The 13,832-nt window shown below is 43.4% G+C and overlaps 1 protein-coding gene across 1 annotated transcript in view; it reads right to left on the reverse strand.

The window, feature by feature from the left end:
- Positions 1 to 11,342: 11,342 nt before the first annotated feature.
- The window catches only part of IL1R2 (interleukin 1 receptor type 2), a 33,847-nt gene continuing 31,357 nt past the window's right edge, over positions 11,343 to 13,832 (reverse strand). The window contains 3 exon segments of the mRNA XM_039478906.2: positions 11,343 to 11,533; positions 11,536 to 11,667; positions 13,624 to 13,766. Of these exon segments, the coding sequence (XP_039334840.1) occupies positions 11,502 to 11,533; positions 11,536 to 11,667; positions 13,624 to 13,766 (307 nt within the window). The 3' untranslated portion in view covers positions 11,343 to 11,501.

The following is a 13,832-nucleotide window of genomic DNA, read 5'->3' on the forward strand; positions in this document are numbered from 1 at the left end:
CTTGTTAGCCGTGAGAACATCCCACGCCTGATGGGTACCAATCACCACCGTATTTCATCCATTCATTTAGTTGACACATCTTTGACATTGGGAAACCTGTAGACCTCAGCTTCCAAAAAGCATCGATCAGGCTGGATTCCTCTGAGGGGTCCAGGGGCACACATGGATAGTTAAACAGACCACTGGGGGAAAACACTGGGACATGGACACTCCAGGAATAGGTACTGATGTTCCTAGATGGACCGGAGGTGCGGGACAGGGCCTTGCCTTGCTTGTCTTTAAAATCAGAAACACAGGGTGTTTTGGCAAGTGTAAATTTACTGATTTTAAAGCTCCCAAAAGGAAAACCCACACGAGACAAAAATCTAGAGGAGTATGCTAGGATAAAGCAATAAGTGATTTAATTAATTTCTAGTACAGAAAGCAAAGGGCCCAGAGTACGAGACCACAGGTGTTAGAAACAGAAGTCAAACTGGGGATTCCAGCCCATGCCACTCATTCGAATCACCCAGGACCCCAATCACTTACCGCAGAGCTCCTGGGCATGGGTCCAGATATCAGTGGCATTGTTGTTTCACCTCTCTAGAGGATCCCAGTCTGCAACTGGGGACCCATGCTTAACTGGTACACATTCACTCAAGGCATATCTCTTCACTTCCAAAAAGTATCAATGCAACAGAAACCCTGTATTGCATCTTGAACATTCAAAAGCTGAGGAAAAGAATTGCCTACTGAGGAGTACATGGTAAGAAGGCCATCCTCACGCAGGAATGGAAGCACTGTGGGTGACCTGCTGAGGATGATTTTGCACCTGGAGTGGAGCTGAAGAAGAGCCCTCTTCTCAGAAAAGGTGCAGAGGCCTAGAAACTTCTGTAGCAGGAGGTCATGGTCCCTGTCTGCATAAGGAGAACAGAGTGGGGAAGCTTGGTCACTAAGAAGCCAGATCTTCATGGGCTCAGGGGGAAAAGCACAGTGAGAAGCTGCAAATATGCTAGATGGGTAAGAAAGGCTCCAGAGAAGGCCTGGAGCCTGGGAGACTAGGGAGCTACCCTTGAAGATTATTCAAGAAAGCCCAGGGTCCCAACTACTGACTTAAGATCCATGGTGAAATTTCCCCCAGATGTGATAAAGGTGTAAGGTCTTTCAGGCTGACTGACAGCGCCAAGGACATCATGGTAACCTTTGAGCTTTGACTAATTACAAGCCTGTGATGTTCTCTGGATGTCATGGTCGCTCCAGATGAGTTCCTGGAAAATCAGAAGTAACTAGAAGACCATGAAAAGGGAAAGAAATGATCAACCCCTGGGATGCCTAATTAACTCTGAGACACTCTCTATTGTTCCTTATTCCTGCCCCAATTGATAAAGCAATTGGACTTTGTGACCGACCTTGGTCAACCTCGTGACTCCAGTCCCTACGACCCCCTCCCAGCTTGCAAAAACCACCCTACCCTGTAACTTCTGTAACTTTCCACTGCCTACCCCAAACCAATGCAACCAACTCCTATCCCACCGCCCTCTGCTGACTCTCTTTTCAGATGCAGCCCCTCCGCACCCAGGTGAATAAATAGCTATGTTGCTCACACAAAGCCCGTTGGGGGAGGTCTCTTCATTCAGAGCTCACGTTGGTACTGTTACTATCTCTTGCTGGAATAATTGGCCAAAAAGAGCTTACATTCCCAAGTCACGGGTTCTATACTTAACCACAGAAATTGAGGTGCTCCCACTGATAGCAGGAGTGAGACTGTCCTGGAGGGCTTGCTGAACTGGGATACTGGGCCACCCGCTGGCTCTAATCAGCAGAGGGATGCTGATTACACTGGACTGAGGTCCACCTGCATCTCCCATTCTTCCCTCTGATATCTCTGAGCTGCTGCTGTGGTCACTGTTAGCACTTGACATGAATTCCTGGGAGCAACATTTGTCCACAAAACCTACTCCAGGGACCAGAGAATGGCTTGTCTTAAAATTCACTGCAGATGGGGTCAGGACTGTGCCAACCTTGCGTAAACACCTGGAACACATTAAAAGGGGACATATGAGGCCAACGCAATGCCCTAAGGAGCCACATCCTTCTCTGCAGAAGCAGGAAGACAGCCTTGACTACAGTCCCCTCTCCTGGACACAGCTTCCTTTTTGCTGGGCTGGAGCAAGAGGGAATTGTGGAGAAACTCAGGCTTTAATTTTAAAATTTTTGTGGCTCAGTATAGATAGATTCCTTTTAGATATTGCCAAGGCTATAAACGCAATACTACATTTCTGTGCAGCACGAAGCTTTTGCTGCTAAAGTTTTATGGCAGTTGTTTTACTGTGCCAACAAAGGATATTTGGTACGCTTGACAAAGTAAAATAAAATAAAATTGGGAGCACATTTAATTTGTTGGCTGCTTACTTTTAGCCATTTAATTTCCATGCAGACCTGCTGATGAGCTGCAGCAGAGCAGGCAGGATGTAACTGTGCTGTAGGACTTTTTCCTTAGTTCAGTTAACAGCCAGCTTCTCGGTTGCAGACACTTTGAAGGGTGGAAAAAAAAAATGGAATTTACTGGGCAAAAAGGTGGGGGAAAGAGAAACAGGGACCCTCCGCAAAGCCAGAGTGCCGGCTAGTGTACTTCCTGCCTCCCAGGCTGAATCAATCCCAGGTTCTACCCAGGAAGAGGAGGGACCAGGCTCCTCCCCACTGCAAATGGCTTGAAATTCCCAAGACTCCACCCCAGTGTGCAGGCCGGTTGGAGTTTTTCTGGGAACCCCTTTGCACTCAGCTCTCTCAATTGTATTAGCAATGTGTTTCTGATGCTTTGATAACTGGGACTTTGTTGACCCTGGAGATACTGCCCTTCCCGGGTTTAGCCAATTCCTAGAGATCCTAAACAACTTGCCTGCTTCTGCAGCATGCTTTTCAAATGCAAACTGACCAATCCAGAGCCAAAACCCAATTACTTCCTTTACGGAGCTCTCACCCCCAGGATCACCATCCACAGCCCATGAGCCCATGCACCCCAGAGCCCAAGGAAGCCATTGAAACCAGCCAATCCTAAGCCTACCTACCCTGCCTCAGAAGGGCTCTCGCCCACACCTTCCCCTCACTCCCTCAGCCTCCTGACCCTCCCCCCGCCCCCAGTGCTTCCCTGGGCACTCTTGCTACCGCTATGGTGTGGTGTGCCCCTCCTCCTGGGATCTGGAGTATAATGTTGCCTTTTCTTTTTTTCTTTTTTTCTTTTTTAATTTATTTATTTTACTTTAGGTGCGTACTATATCTGGCATTTCTCCCCATGTTATCCCTCCCCACCCTCCCCTCCCTCCCCACCCCCACCTCCCTCCCCACCCTCACCATCTCTCCCCTTCCCCCCAACTGTCCCCAGTTTGTGATGCTCCCCTCCCTGAGTCCACATGTTCTCGTTATTCAACACCCACCTATGAGTGAGAACATACAGTGTTTGGCTTTCTGTTCTTGTGTCAGTTGGCTGAGAATGATGGTTTCCCGATTCATCCAAGTCCCTATAAAGGACATGAACTCATCTTTGTTATGGCTGCATAGTATTCCATGGTGTATATGTACCACATTTTCTTTGTCCAGTCTATCATTGATGGGCATTTGGGTTGGTTCCAGGTCTTTACTATTATACAGAGGGCTGCAATGAACATACGTGTGCATGTGTCTTTATAGTAGAATGATTTATAGTTTTTTGGGTATATACCCAGTAGTGGGATTGCTGGGTCAAATGGAATTTCTATTTCTAGATCCTTAAGAAGCTGCGACACTGTCTTTCACAGTAGTTGAACTAATTTACACCCCCGCCAACTGTGTAAGAGTGTTCTTATTTCTCCACATCCTCTCCAGCATCTGCTGTGATTTTTTAATGATCACCATTCTAACTGGCATGAGATGATATCTCAATGTGGTTTTGATTTGCATTTCTCTAATAACCAGTGATGATGAGCATTTTTTCATATGTTTGTTGGCCTCATATATGTCCTCTTTTGAAAAGTGTCTGTTCATTTCCTTTGCCCACTTTAGAATGGGGTTGTTTTGTTTTGTTTTGTTTTTCTTGTATATCTGTTTTACTTCTTTGTAGATTCTGGATGTTAGCCCTTTCTCAGATGGGTAGATTGCAAAAAATTTTTCCCATTCTGTTGGTTGCCAATTCACTCTAATGATGGTTTCTTTTGCTGTACAGAGCTCTGGAGTTTACTTAGATCCCATTTGTCTACCCTGGCTTTTATTGCCATTGCTTTTAGTGTTTTAGTCATGAAGTCCTTGCCTATGCCTACGTCCTGGATGGTTTTGCCTACATTTTCTTCTAGTGTTTTTATGGTATTAGGTTTTATGTTTAAATCTTTGATCCATCTAGAGTTAATTTTAGTGTAAGGTGACAGGTAGGAGTCCAGTTTCTGCTTTCTGCACATGGCTAGCCAGTTTTCCCAACACCATTTATTAAACATGGAGTCCTTTCCCCATTACTTGTTTTCGCCAGGTTTGTCAAAGATCAGATGGTTATAGATGTGTGGTGTTTCTTCTGGGGTCTCTGTTCTGCTCTATTGGTCTATGTCTCTGTTTTGGTACCAGTACCAAGCTGTTTTGATTACTGTAGCCTTGTAGTATAGTTTGAGGTCCAGCAGTGTGATGCCTCCAGCTTCGTTCTTTTTGCTTAAGATTGTCTTGGCTATGTGGGGTCTTTTGTGATTCCATATGAAGTTTAAAGTGGTTTTTTTTTCAGTTCTGTGAAGAAGGTCATTGGTAGCTTGATGGGGATAGCATTGAATCTATAGATTACTTTGGGCAGTATGGACATTTTCACAATATTGATTCTTCCTAACCATGAGTATGAAAGTTTCTCCATCTGTTTGTGTCCTCTCTTATTTCACTGAGCAGTGCTTTGTAGTTCTCCTTGAAGAGGTCCTTTACATCCTTTGTTAGTTGTATTCTTAGGTATTTTATTCTCTTTGTAGCAATTGCAAATGGGAGTTGGCTCTTGATTTGGCTGTTTGTCTGTTACTGGTATATAGAAATGATTGTGATTGTGATTTTTGCACATTGATTTTGTATCCTGAGACTTTGCTGAAGTTGCTTATCAGTTTGAGAAGATTTGGGGCTGACAATGGGGTCTTCTAAATATACAATCATGTCATCTGCAAATAGAGACAGTTTGACTTCCTCCTTTCCTAATTGAATACCCTTTATTTCTTTTCCTTGCCTGATTGCTCTGGCTAGAAATTCCAATACTATGTTGAATAGGAGTGGTGAGAGAGGGCATCCTTGTCTAGTGCCTGATTTCAAAGGGAATGCTTCCAGCTTTTGCCTGTTCAGTATGATATTGGCTGTAGGTTTGTCATATATAGCTTTTATCATTTTATGATACGTTCCACCATTGTCTCCTGATCTGCTGGCCTCACCAAGTCTGAATAACAAAGCCTGTATGTCAAAACATCAATTTGGGGTAGGAAATATAACAAGGTGAACGGTTGGCCTGAGGTATAGCATGGTTTTGAGACTAGTTTAATTCACAGACTGCTCTTAGCTGTTTCTGTGCTTTCTGGGTGCTAAACTCACGTTGCCCCTGCAGTGGGCTCAGAAGGATCCAGGGACACGCAGTCTTATTTCCTGGAAGAACAGCCTCAGACCCGGTGGCAGGACCGCAGACCGGACGCCTCTCCTCCATCCAGTAGGACAGTGACGCCTTGATTGGTCGCAGGCTGGCTGGGGAGTCCACAGGCTAAGAGAGCAAAAAACTGGGAAATACTGTAGGAGACAGGGACACTGGGTTTCCACTCCTGTTTCTTCTTCCCTGTGAAAGAATCCTTATTACAGTCCCTGGGGTCCCCCAGATTCCAGATGTGCTTTCTGCAGGTTTTAGGAGAGAAACTGCGTGTGTGTGGCTCAGCTCTTCTCCTCTCTTCGTGGTAGCTAGTCTGCCCCTAGAAAAGCAAATATTTGCTCTGCTCCTGGCTGTAACCTTGACTCAGACCAGCCACTGCTTGGGCCAGCTGTTTTTCAGCTGTCGAATCCGGGGATTTGGTATTAAGAAGCCCATTGCTGCTGCACATCTAAACCACACACTCTAGGAGGTAATTTTTAAATCAGGTGAGCTTCAGTTTCCTTATCTCCAAAATGTGAATTATAAGCTTTGCCTGGTGGATTTTTTTTTTTTTTGAGGATTCAATTGAGTAAAACATGTAAAACGTTGCATATTGTAGACATTTAAACGTCAGTTTCCCCTCCTTCATTCTTGCTTTATTTCTCCCACTCCTTTTTATCTAAAGATTTCTGTCCCCTTATCCTGGCAGGTGGCTGAGTAGTAGCTCCTGGCCCCAGTAGCTCAGCCTCCACCAGGGGTCTGGTAACTGTAGTCAGGGCAATTTCTGTAAAACCACTGGGCAGTGGGTTCTGGAGTTTCTTTGTAGGAGACTTTGTTTGCTTTGCTTGTCTGAAGAAGAATGAGGAAGTGGGTTTTGCAGGCATGCCAGGAGAAGGAGAACATGCCAGTGCTTGAGCCCTGTGGGAGGGGGCTTCTAGCCTACCACTCCTGCTTCGGGGACTGGCTGACCCCATGAGCCAAGGGAGGAGGAGATTCCAGGAGTACACAGGCTGGCTCCAGGCACCGAAGCTGGCAGAGGCTACAGCCCAGGGGGCTTCTAGATGGTTTATCCACAGGCATCCCCAAGCAGTGCCATCTGTGGGTGGCAGTGCCTTCTTGGAGCCCAGTAGCAGTCACGAGTAGCCCTGAAAGGTGGCATAGGCAAAGATGCCAATGGGTGAGGACCACAAGAGCAGGAAAACAACCACAAAACACGAGGGACCTTTGTGTGACCAAGTGAACTATTAGCAGGACGTCATGGAAAAAACCAATGAGAGCTGAGTGTAGAGACAGGAGCAGAGAAACTTAGCTGAGTTCCACTGATGGGACCCACTTGCTCACACAGGCTGGAAAAATCCAAGTAATACACGCTGCATCACACAGACACTTAAACGCCTAAGCCACAGCAAGACACAGTGCCGGGTGCTGGGCTGCATCAAGGAGCGAGAAGGCTCCTGCCTTGAGAAACTTACAAGAAACACACATCCTGCCCTTTCTGTAGAAGAGTCCCTATATATTCTCATAGCATTCTAAATACTTGACAGATCACATTTAGTTTTTAGTGCATACATTATTCTTGGCTTCTGTTGTTGATGTCTGCTCACATCCTTAGTTCCTGAGGAAGTGGCACTTATTACATAAGATGTGTGTTTTCCCTGTGGGCAGTGCATAGAAGTGTGAGGTCTCCAAACACTATTTACTACCCCCTTCCTCAGCTTTTGTAGGGTTGGAGGTGAAAGAAATCACCTTCAGAAAGTTAAAACAATAGAATTCATATAAGATAGAGGAGATCGGCCACTTTAAGAAAAGAAACCACTTTGTTTCATTTGGCCATCTGTTTGTGTGTTCAGTTTGGATTCAGGGACTCAGAATTAGGTTAGTCATAATCCTGAGTTCAAGACACAGATTCTTCACTGGTCCCTGAATAGCTTGGTTTTTTTTTTTAAATCTGTTTGTTTAATAATAAATTAAACAATAATAATCTACTATCCAACATGAGATCCAGAACTTAATGAAGCTTATGTTTTCCTAACCCATCCCAAGGCTGATGTGATCACTATCCAAACACACACACACACACACACACACACACACACACACACACACATTTATATTTAAGAGCATATATATAACAAAAACTACATTTTAAACTTGTGTGAGTATATATGCTTTCACATATACGAGAGAGAGCATATTAATTTCAGTTGTTTTTCACTTCATATAAAAGGACATCATTCTAAAAAATGTTTCTGAAACTTATTCAGTAATATATATCCAAGATTCATCAATATTGTTTCATGTTGTTTACCACTCATAAAAGCCGCTCACTCTCCTGTCTAGCAGGTATTGAGTTGTTTCTGCGCTGTATTTTACTCTTTATTATGGACGTTTTCAAACATATACAAAAGTAGAGAGAATGATATAGGGAAGCAAGATGCAGCAGTCACCAGGGTCAACAATTACTAACGTTTGGCCAATCTTATTTCATCTATTCTGCCACACACCACTGGATAATTTTGAAGCAAATCTCAGACATCACCCATAAAAAATTTAGTTTGCCACTTAGATAATAACCTTTTTTTTAATGTAGCAATGCAAATATCATGCTTATTCTTTAATATTAGCATAAACCCAGCCCTCCAAACTTCCTGATCATCTCACATCTTTTCTGCCAGCGTGACCCTACACTTCTGAAATCGCAGAGGGGAGGAAATGCATAACCTGTGAGGTCACAGCAGAGTCTGAAAGCCGGTGGTGGTTCTCCTCTGGCTGCAGTCAGCTCATTTTCTGGGTCATTGCTGAAGCTGCCAGACTCTAAACTGGGTGACTCCAAAGAGCACTGAAAAAGGCCAAGGGAGGAAGAGAGGTGCAAGCTGTGTGGCCCCAAGCCTGAAGATAAAGAAAAGTCAGAAGCACCCAAAGCCTCCTGTGCAGCGTCCTCACCAAATCCTTCTTCTCAAACCTCGCTCTCCTCTCCTTTCATCATTAAACTCTAACAAGGTGTTCAAAGGCCTCTCCCAGCCCCTCCATACTTCTCCCTCCCTGAATGCTTAGAGAACAGGAGAAGAAGAGAAGAGGAGATGACAATAGGAAAATAGAAAAGTGAAGGTCAAAAACTGCCCAAAACCTCCTTCACCTAAACCAGGGGTTGGCAAACTTTTCCTGTAATTGACCAGAAGGTAAATATTCTAGGTTTTGCTGTCTCAACTATTCAACTCTATCTTCAAAGAGCAAAAGCAGCCAAAGATAATCTGCAAACAAACAGGGAAGGCTGTTTCCTAACAGTCTTCATTCACAGAAACAGAGGGCAGCCTGCATTCGGCCCACAGGCTGTAGTTTGTCAGCACATAGTCTTAAGTATAACCATTTTTATTTCTGTCTATCCCTCCTATGTTTTGCTTATTAAATAGTTACTATAGTTGAAGTAGAAAAATAGAAAAAATGGAAATATAAAATATAGCGAAATAGCTAAGTTAATTAACGTGATTATTTCTATTTTTCAGATGAGAAAATTGATGTACTTTGAGATTAAAGGATTTGCCCAAGATCACAGAGGCACTCTGTGGCAGTGCTTGAACTTGAACTTACAAAGTCTGTCTTCAAAGTCCATGTTTTTAAGTTTTCTCCTTGTTTAGATGCAAACAACTGTCAGTATTGTAACCATAAAAATTGTACAAAGTAATTTATAAATTAGCTGGGCATGGTGGCACGTGCCTGTAGTCCCAGCTACTTGGGAGGCTGAGGCAGAATTGCTTGAACCCAGGAGGCAGAGGTTGCAGTAAGCCAAGGTCATGCCACTGCTCTGCAGCCTGATGCCTGGTGACAGAGTGAGACTCTGTCTCAAAAAAAAAAAAAAAAAAAAAAAAAAAATTTCCTTAATATTGTAAATATTTAAGTCTCACAATCTTGATAATTTGGTCATTAAAATATTTATCATTATAATTGATAATTGCTATATAATTTTTCATCATCAGGGTAAAAAGTTTTATTAAATTATTTTATATATCTAATGATTTTATTTAATTTAATTATTTTCTAAGCTAAATTCCCAGGAATAGCATTACTGAGCATCTCTCAAACCTCATTGTGATATGCTGGAGAGGAGAGTGCTGATTTGTGGCAACTGCCAATTTCTGTGGTGTAAATGCTCCACAATGGCCACCAATTATAAGCTACCAACAGGACATCACTGAACAGAGCCAAGAAGGTATGCACATCCTGGGCTCTTGCAAGAAGATGCAAGTTGGTCCCAGTACCCAAATGACTTCGTTCATGTTGCCTTTCTTCTTCCCATTACCAAATTATAAATGGAATAATGGTTGTGAGAAGTGTTTCATAAAACCTGTTAAAACACTTGATCGTGTGCAAGTGCACTGGTATCTCAGATTTGCTCTAATTTACATCCCCTGGTTCTTACTGAAAGTGTCACTTTTCCATGAGTTCCTTTAAGTGTGTCTCTTCTGCAATCCCCTAATCACATTTTTTCATGTTAGGGTGATGACGCTACTATAGATCCAATGTTTCTGTCCTCCCAAAATTCATATGTTGAAACCCTAACCCCCACTATAATATGGTATTAGGAGCTGTGGCACTTGGGAGGTGGGTAAGTCATGAGGACAGCCATCTATGAGCCAGACACCAATCTGCTGCCCTCACCAGACACCAAATCTGCTGCCACCTTGATGTGGGACTTCTCAACCTCCAAAACTGTGAGAAACACATTTCTGCCATTTACAAGCCACCCAAGTTACGGTATTTGGTTGCAGCAGCCCAGACAGGCTAAGATACATGCCTTTTCTACAACTTTATGTGATAGTTATTAATTCCTTGAACTTGTCAGGCACAATTTCATCTAAACCTGGCTTTCGTTATTTTATTGTGTAGAAATTATAATGTAATTAAGTCTACTCACTTTTACTCCTGCAAGTCTATTGGTAATGAACAAGAGAGAGTTCATCCCATCTTCATTTCTTCTACAAATATTTATTCAATGCCTGCTTTGAGGTACTGGGAATACAACTAGGACCAAAATAATCTCTTGCCCTCATGGATCTTCCATTTGGGTGGGAAACACAAATTGAAAAGAAGCAAATCTATTGATAAAAGCTGCAATGATACAAAGCAGGGTGAGGGACAGAGAGGAAGGAAGGAGGCGCCACTTTAGAAAGGCCTCTGGGAAGGTCACATTTGAACAGAGACCTGAAAGGCAGAGTCGCCAGCCGTGCTGATTTTCCTGCCATTGCAGGTGTTTGTTTTGTTTTGTTTTGTTTTTTAAATGGAACTCATTTATCTCTCTGGATTTTATTTTTGGTATGTGATATGAAAGAGGCTCTGTTACATTTTTTTCAATTTGTCTACAATTATCTCAATGCCCTTCCTTCTGTTTTCAAACTTGTTGTTATAAAGTTGGGTCTAATTCTCAGTTCACTAATACATTCTAATGTGTGTCTTTTTCTAACAATCCACGAGATTTTAGTTGCTATTTTTTGGAAAGCCCTTTCAGCCTCAAAATGAACATCCAGCTTCCTGAAAGGCAAACTAGGTGTTAACCATCACTGTATCTACAGCACCTCCCATAGAGTCTAGTCAAAATAGACTCACAATATGTTTATGTTGAATGAATGTCAAACTCATGTAGATGTTTTCCACTCCCATGCAGGCCTAAGGGGACCTCATTCTGTTAAATAGGTCACAAGTAGCAGAGTCACACCCACTCACAGGCACAGTCACTCCTGTCATTCATTTTTAGAAAAAACAAACAAACAAACAGAATGTAAGATTTTATTCCTTTACTACAAATCCACTATAAATGCAGCACCTCTGGTAGACAACTGAGGCAAAGAACAGAGTCCCTCAAAAAGACACAGCCACTTCCATAGGAGAGGACATACGGAGTTTGTGTTTGAATTATTTCATTCCGTTTATTTTACTTGGGATAGGATTGAAAGTCATGATGCGAGGCCGTAGCGCAGTCAGACCATCTGCTTTTCCAGTTCCGTGTTTGCACCGTCTGTGCATCCATAATCCCCCCAAAACCAAGAAGGCCAGTGAAAGCGGGGCCAGCACAATGCCCCAGGAGACTGTGGAGGAGGCTGTGGGAAGAACAGAGTCACGTCAGGGGCTGAACAGTCTCTCACTGCACGGGAGGACAGGGCAATGCAGGTGTACAGACAAAAAAGAAACTGGAGTTTGCTTTTCTTGATAAACGTGCATTGACTTCCAGAAAGCACGTCCCTCACACCAAGATGGAGGCTATTTGAGAATGATGTCTGTGGCATTAGAGAAACAAGCGAGATAGGGCATCTGTTAGAAACCTCATAGGGTAAGTGGCCAAGTGCAGAGGGTTTAACTTGTTCCGACAGTGAAACACTGTGGGTTTAAGATGCTGTCTGTTTACATCTCAGTTGCCAACAGTGACAGAGCCAGGAACAATCTGCCCTTTTCCAATGAGCATGGGTGTCAGGAGGATCAAAGAAAGTAGCAAAGAAAAATAAAGTTTGAATAATGGAGCCGTAGGGGCCAACAGAATTGCTTGGGTCCAGCTATTTTATGTTTCTCTGTGTTATGGAAATACAGGAAGAGATGTTGAATAAGAAGGTAAAAAGCAAATGTGAGAACAGAATGCTACCAGACACACTGTTGATGAGACCAGAAATCTGCATTTTAAAGCTATTATTCGCCACAGTCTGTTTAGTTATCCAGGAATCAACACAACCTCGGCCTGTTGCTCCAGAGGATTCTCGCATCTTAAAATCCCACAGAGGTTAGAAGTAGGTTCAGCTCTAATTTTCTAGGCAGCTGTTTGAATCTACCTCTGAATCTTGTTGAAAGGGTTTCAGCCTCTGCTCCCCAGATCAGTCGTGGCCAACCACATGCAGGGTGCTCATGGTATGGAAAATTTTGAAGGCTCCCAGCCTTTAAAATCAGGGCCAGACAAACCACAGGTGCCTTGGGGTTCACTAATCTAACCCCTGGAGGGTACATTCTGATTTTTGTGGGATCCTTCATTTCTAAATGCATACAACCACCATCTCTCTCCCAGCCCGCTTGTCCGGAAATTATCTGAAACACCACCCTTCACATGTGTGCCCTAGTTCACACACTTTACTGTGAAAGGAGTTGAGTCCGCGGGCTTCAGCCTCTCCCTAGGAGAATCTGACAAGGTGGAGATCCACGTTTGTGACCAGTGGCTCAGCTGAGTGTGAGGCTGCCGGTGCACAGAGCACAGCTGGAGGAAGCGACCTGGGTGCCATTCCCTGCCCTGAGGCTGGAACACATCATTGGCTTTCCAGTTTACACTGTGTCTGTGGCTGCCTCCCCAGCAAAACATGGAGACGTGGAGCAGTTTGTATTTGTGTTATTGCTGTAAGATTGCCCAAGAAGGCATCACTGAGATTTCAGTTGGGAATCACTTTGGCTTGCCTGCCGCCAGCTTCGGGCTGTCAACAGAGACTACATTCAAGGCACCTCTTCCTCCCGCTCAACAATTAAACACTGGCATGAAATCAAGTTAATCAAAAGTGATCATGTGGGTTTTCTTCCTCTTCTTTTAAAATGTCCTTCAATGAACACTGGGTTGATTGACTGCGGTCTTGTACCTATTTCCTGTCATATAATGACTTTGACTGTAGAGCTGCCCTGAACCCTGGGTAGCTCCCAATCCCCAGCTCTTAGAGATGAAGTTTCTCATCTTCAAGATAAAGAACAATCCACCCTCCCCTAAAGGTCATGCGAACACAGGTGATCAATGACCCAAGACGGAGCCACATGCAGACAGAGTATTTCGAAGTTTACTGTAGAACCATTTCATGTTTTCCAAAAGTCATCTTGCTATTTAAATTTTTCATTTGAGCATAATGTCCCAAAGTCCAGCCTCCACCCTATCAAAAATCTTTTAAAAATGGGAGGTTTCTTTTCAGCTCTCCACTAGCAGGCAATGCAAGGGAATTTCTATGGAATCATGTGAAGAATGAGCAGGTTTGTCTAGTATCCATGGAATATTCAACATGTTATATTCTCCTTTAGTGCACCCCAAAATACATACATACCTTCTTTGACTGTGGTGCGTAGCGTCTGAAAACCCAGGGTATTACGGACAACACATTTAAAATCCGTGTTCAAATCCTCTCTTGTAACAGGATCAAAAATCAGTGGCACTTCAATGTAGTTCTCATTATTTTCTGAATATTCCCTGAGTTACAAAACATTCACTTAAATATGATGCATCAAAAGCAAGCTTCTCCTTTACCACATAGAC

Source organism: Saimiri boliviensis, chromosome 1 (genome assembly GCF_048565385.1).
Source record: "Saimiri boliviensis isolate mSaiBol1 chromosome 1, mSaiBol1.pri, whole genome shotgun sequence".
Lineage (NCBI taxonomy): Eukaryota > Metazoa > Chordata > Mammalia > Primates > Cebidae > Saimiri > Saimiri boliviensis.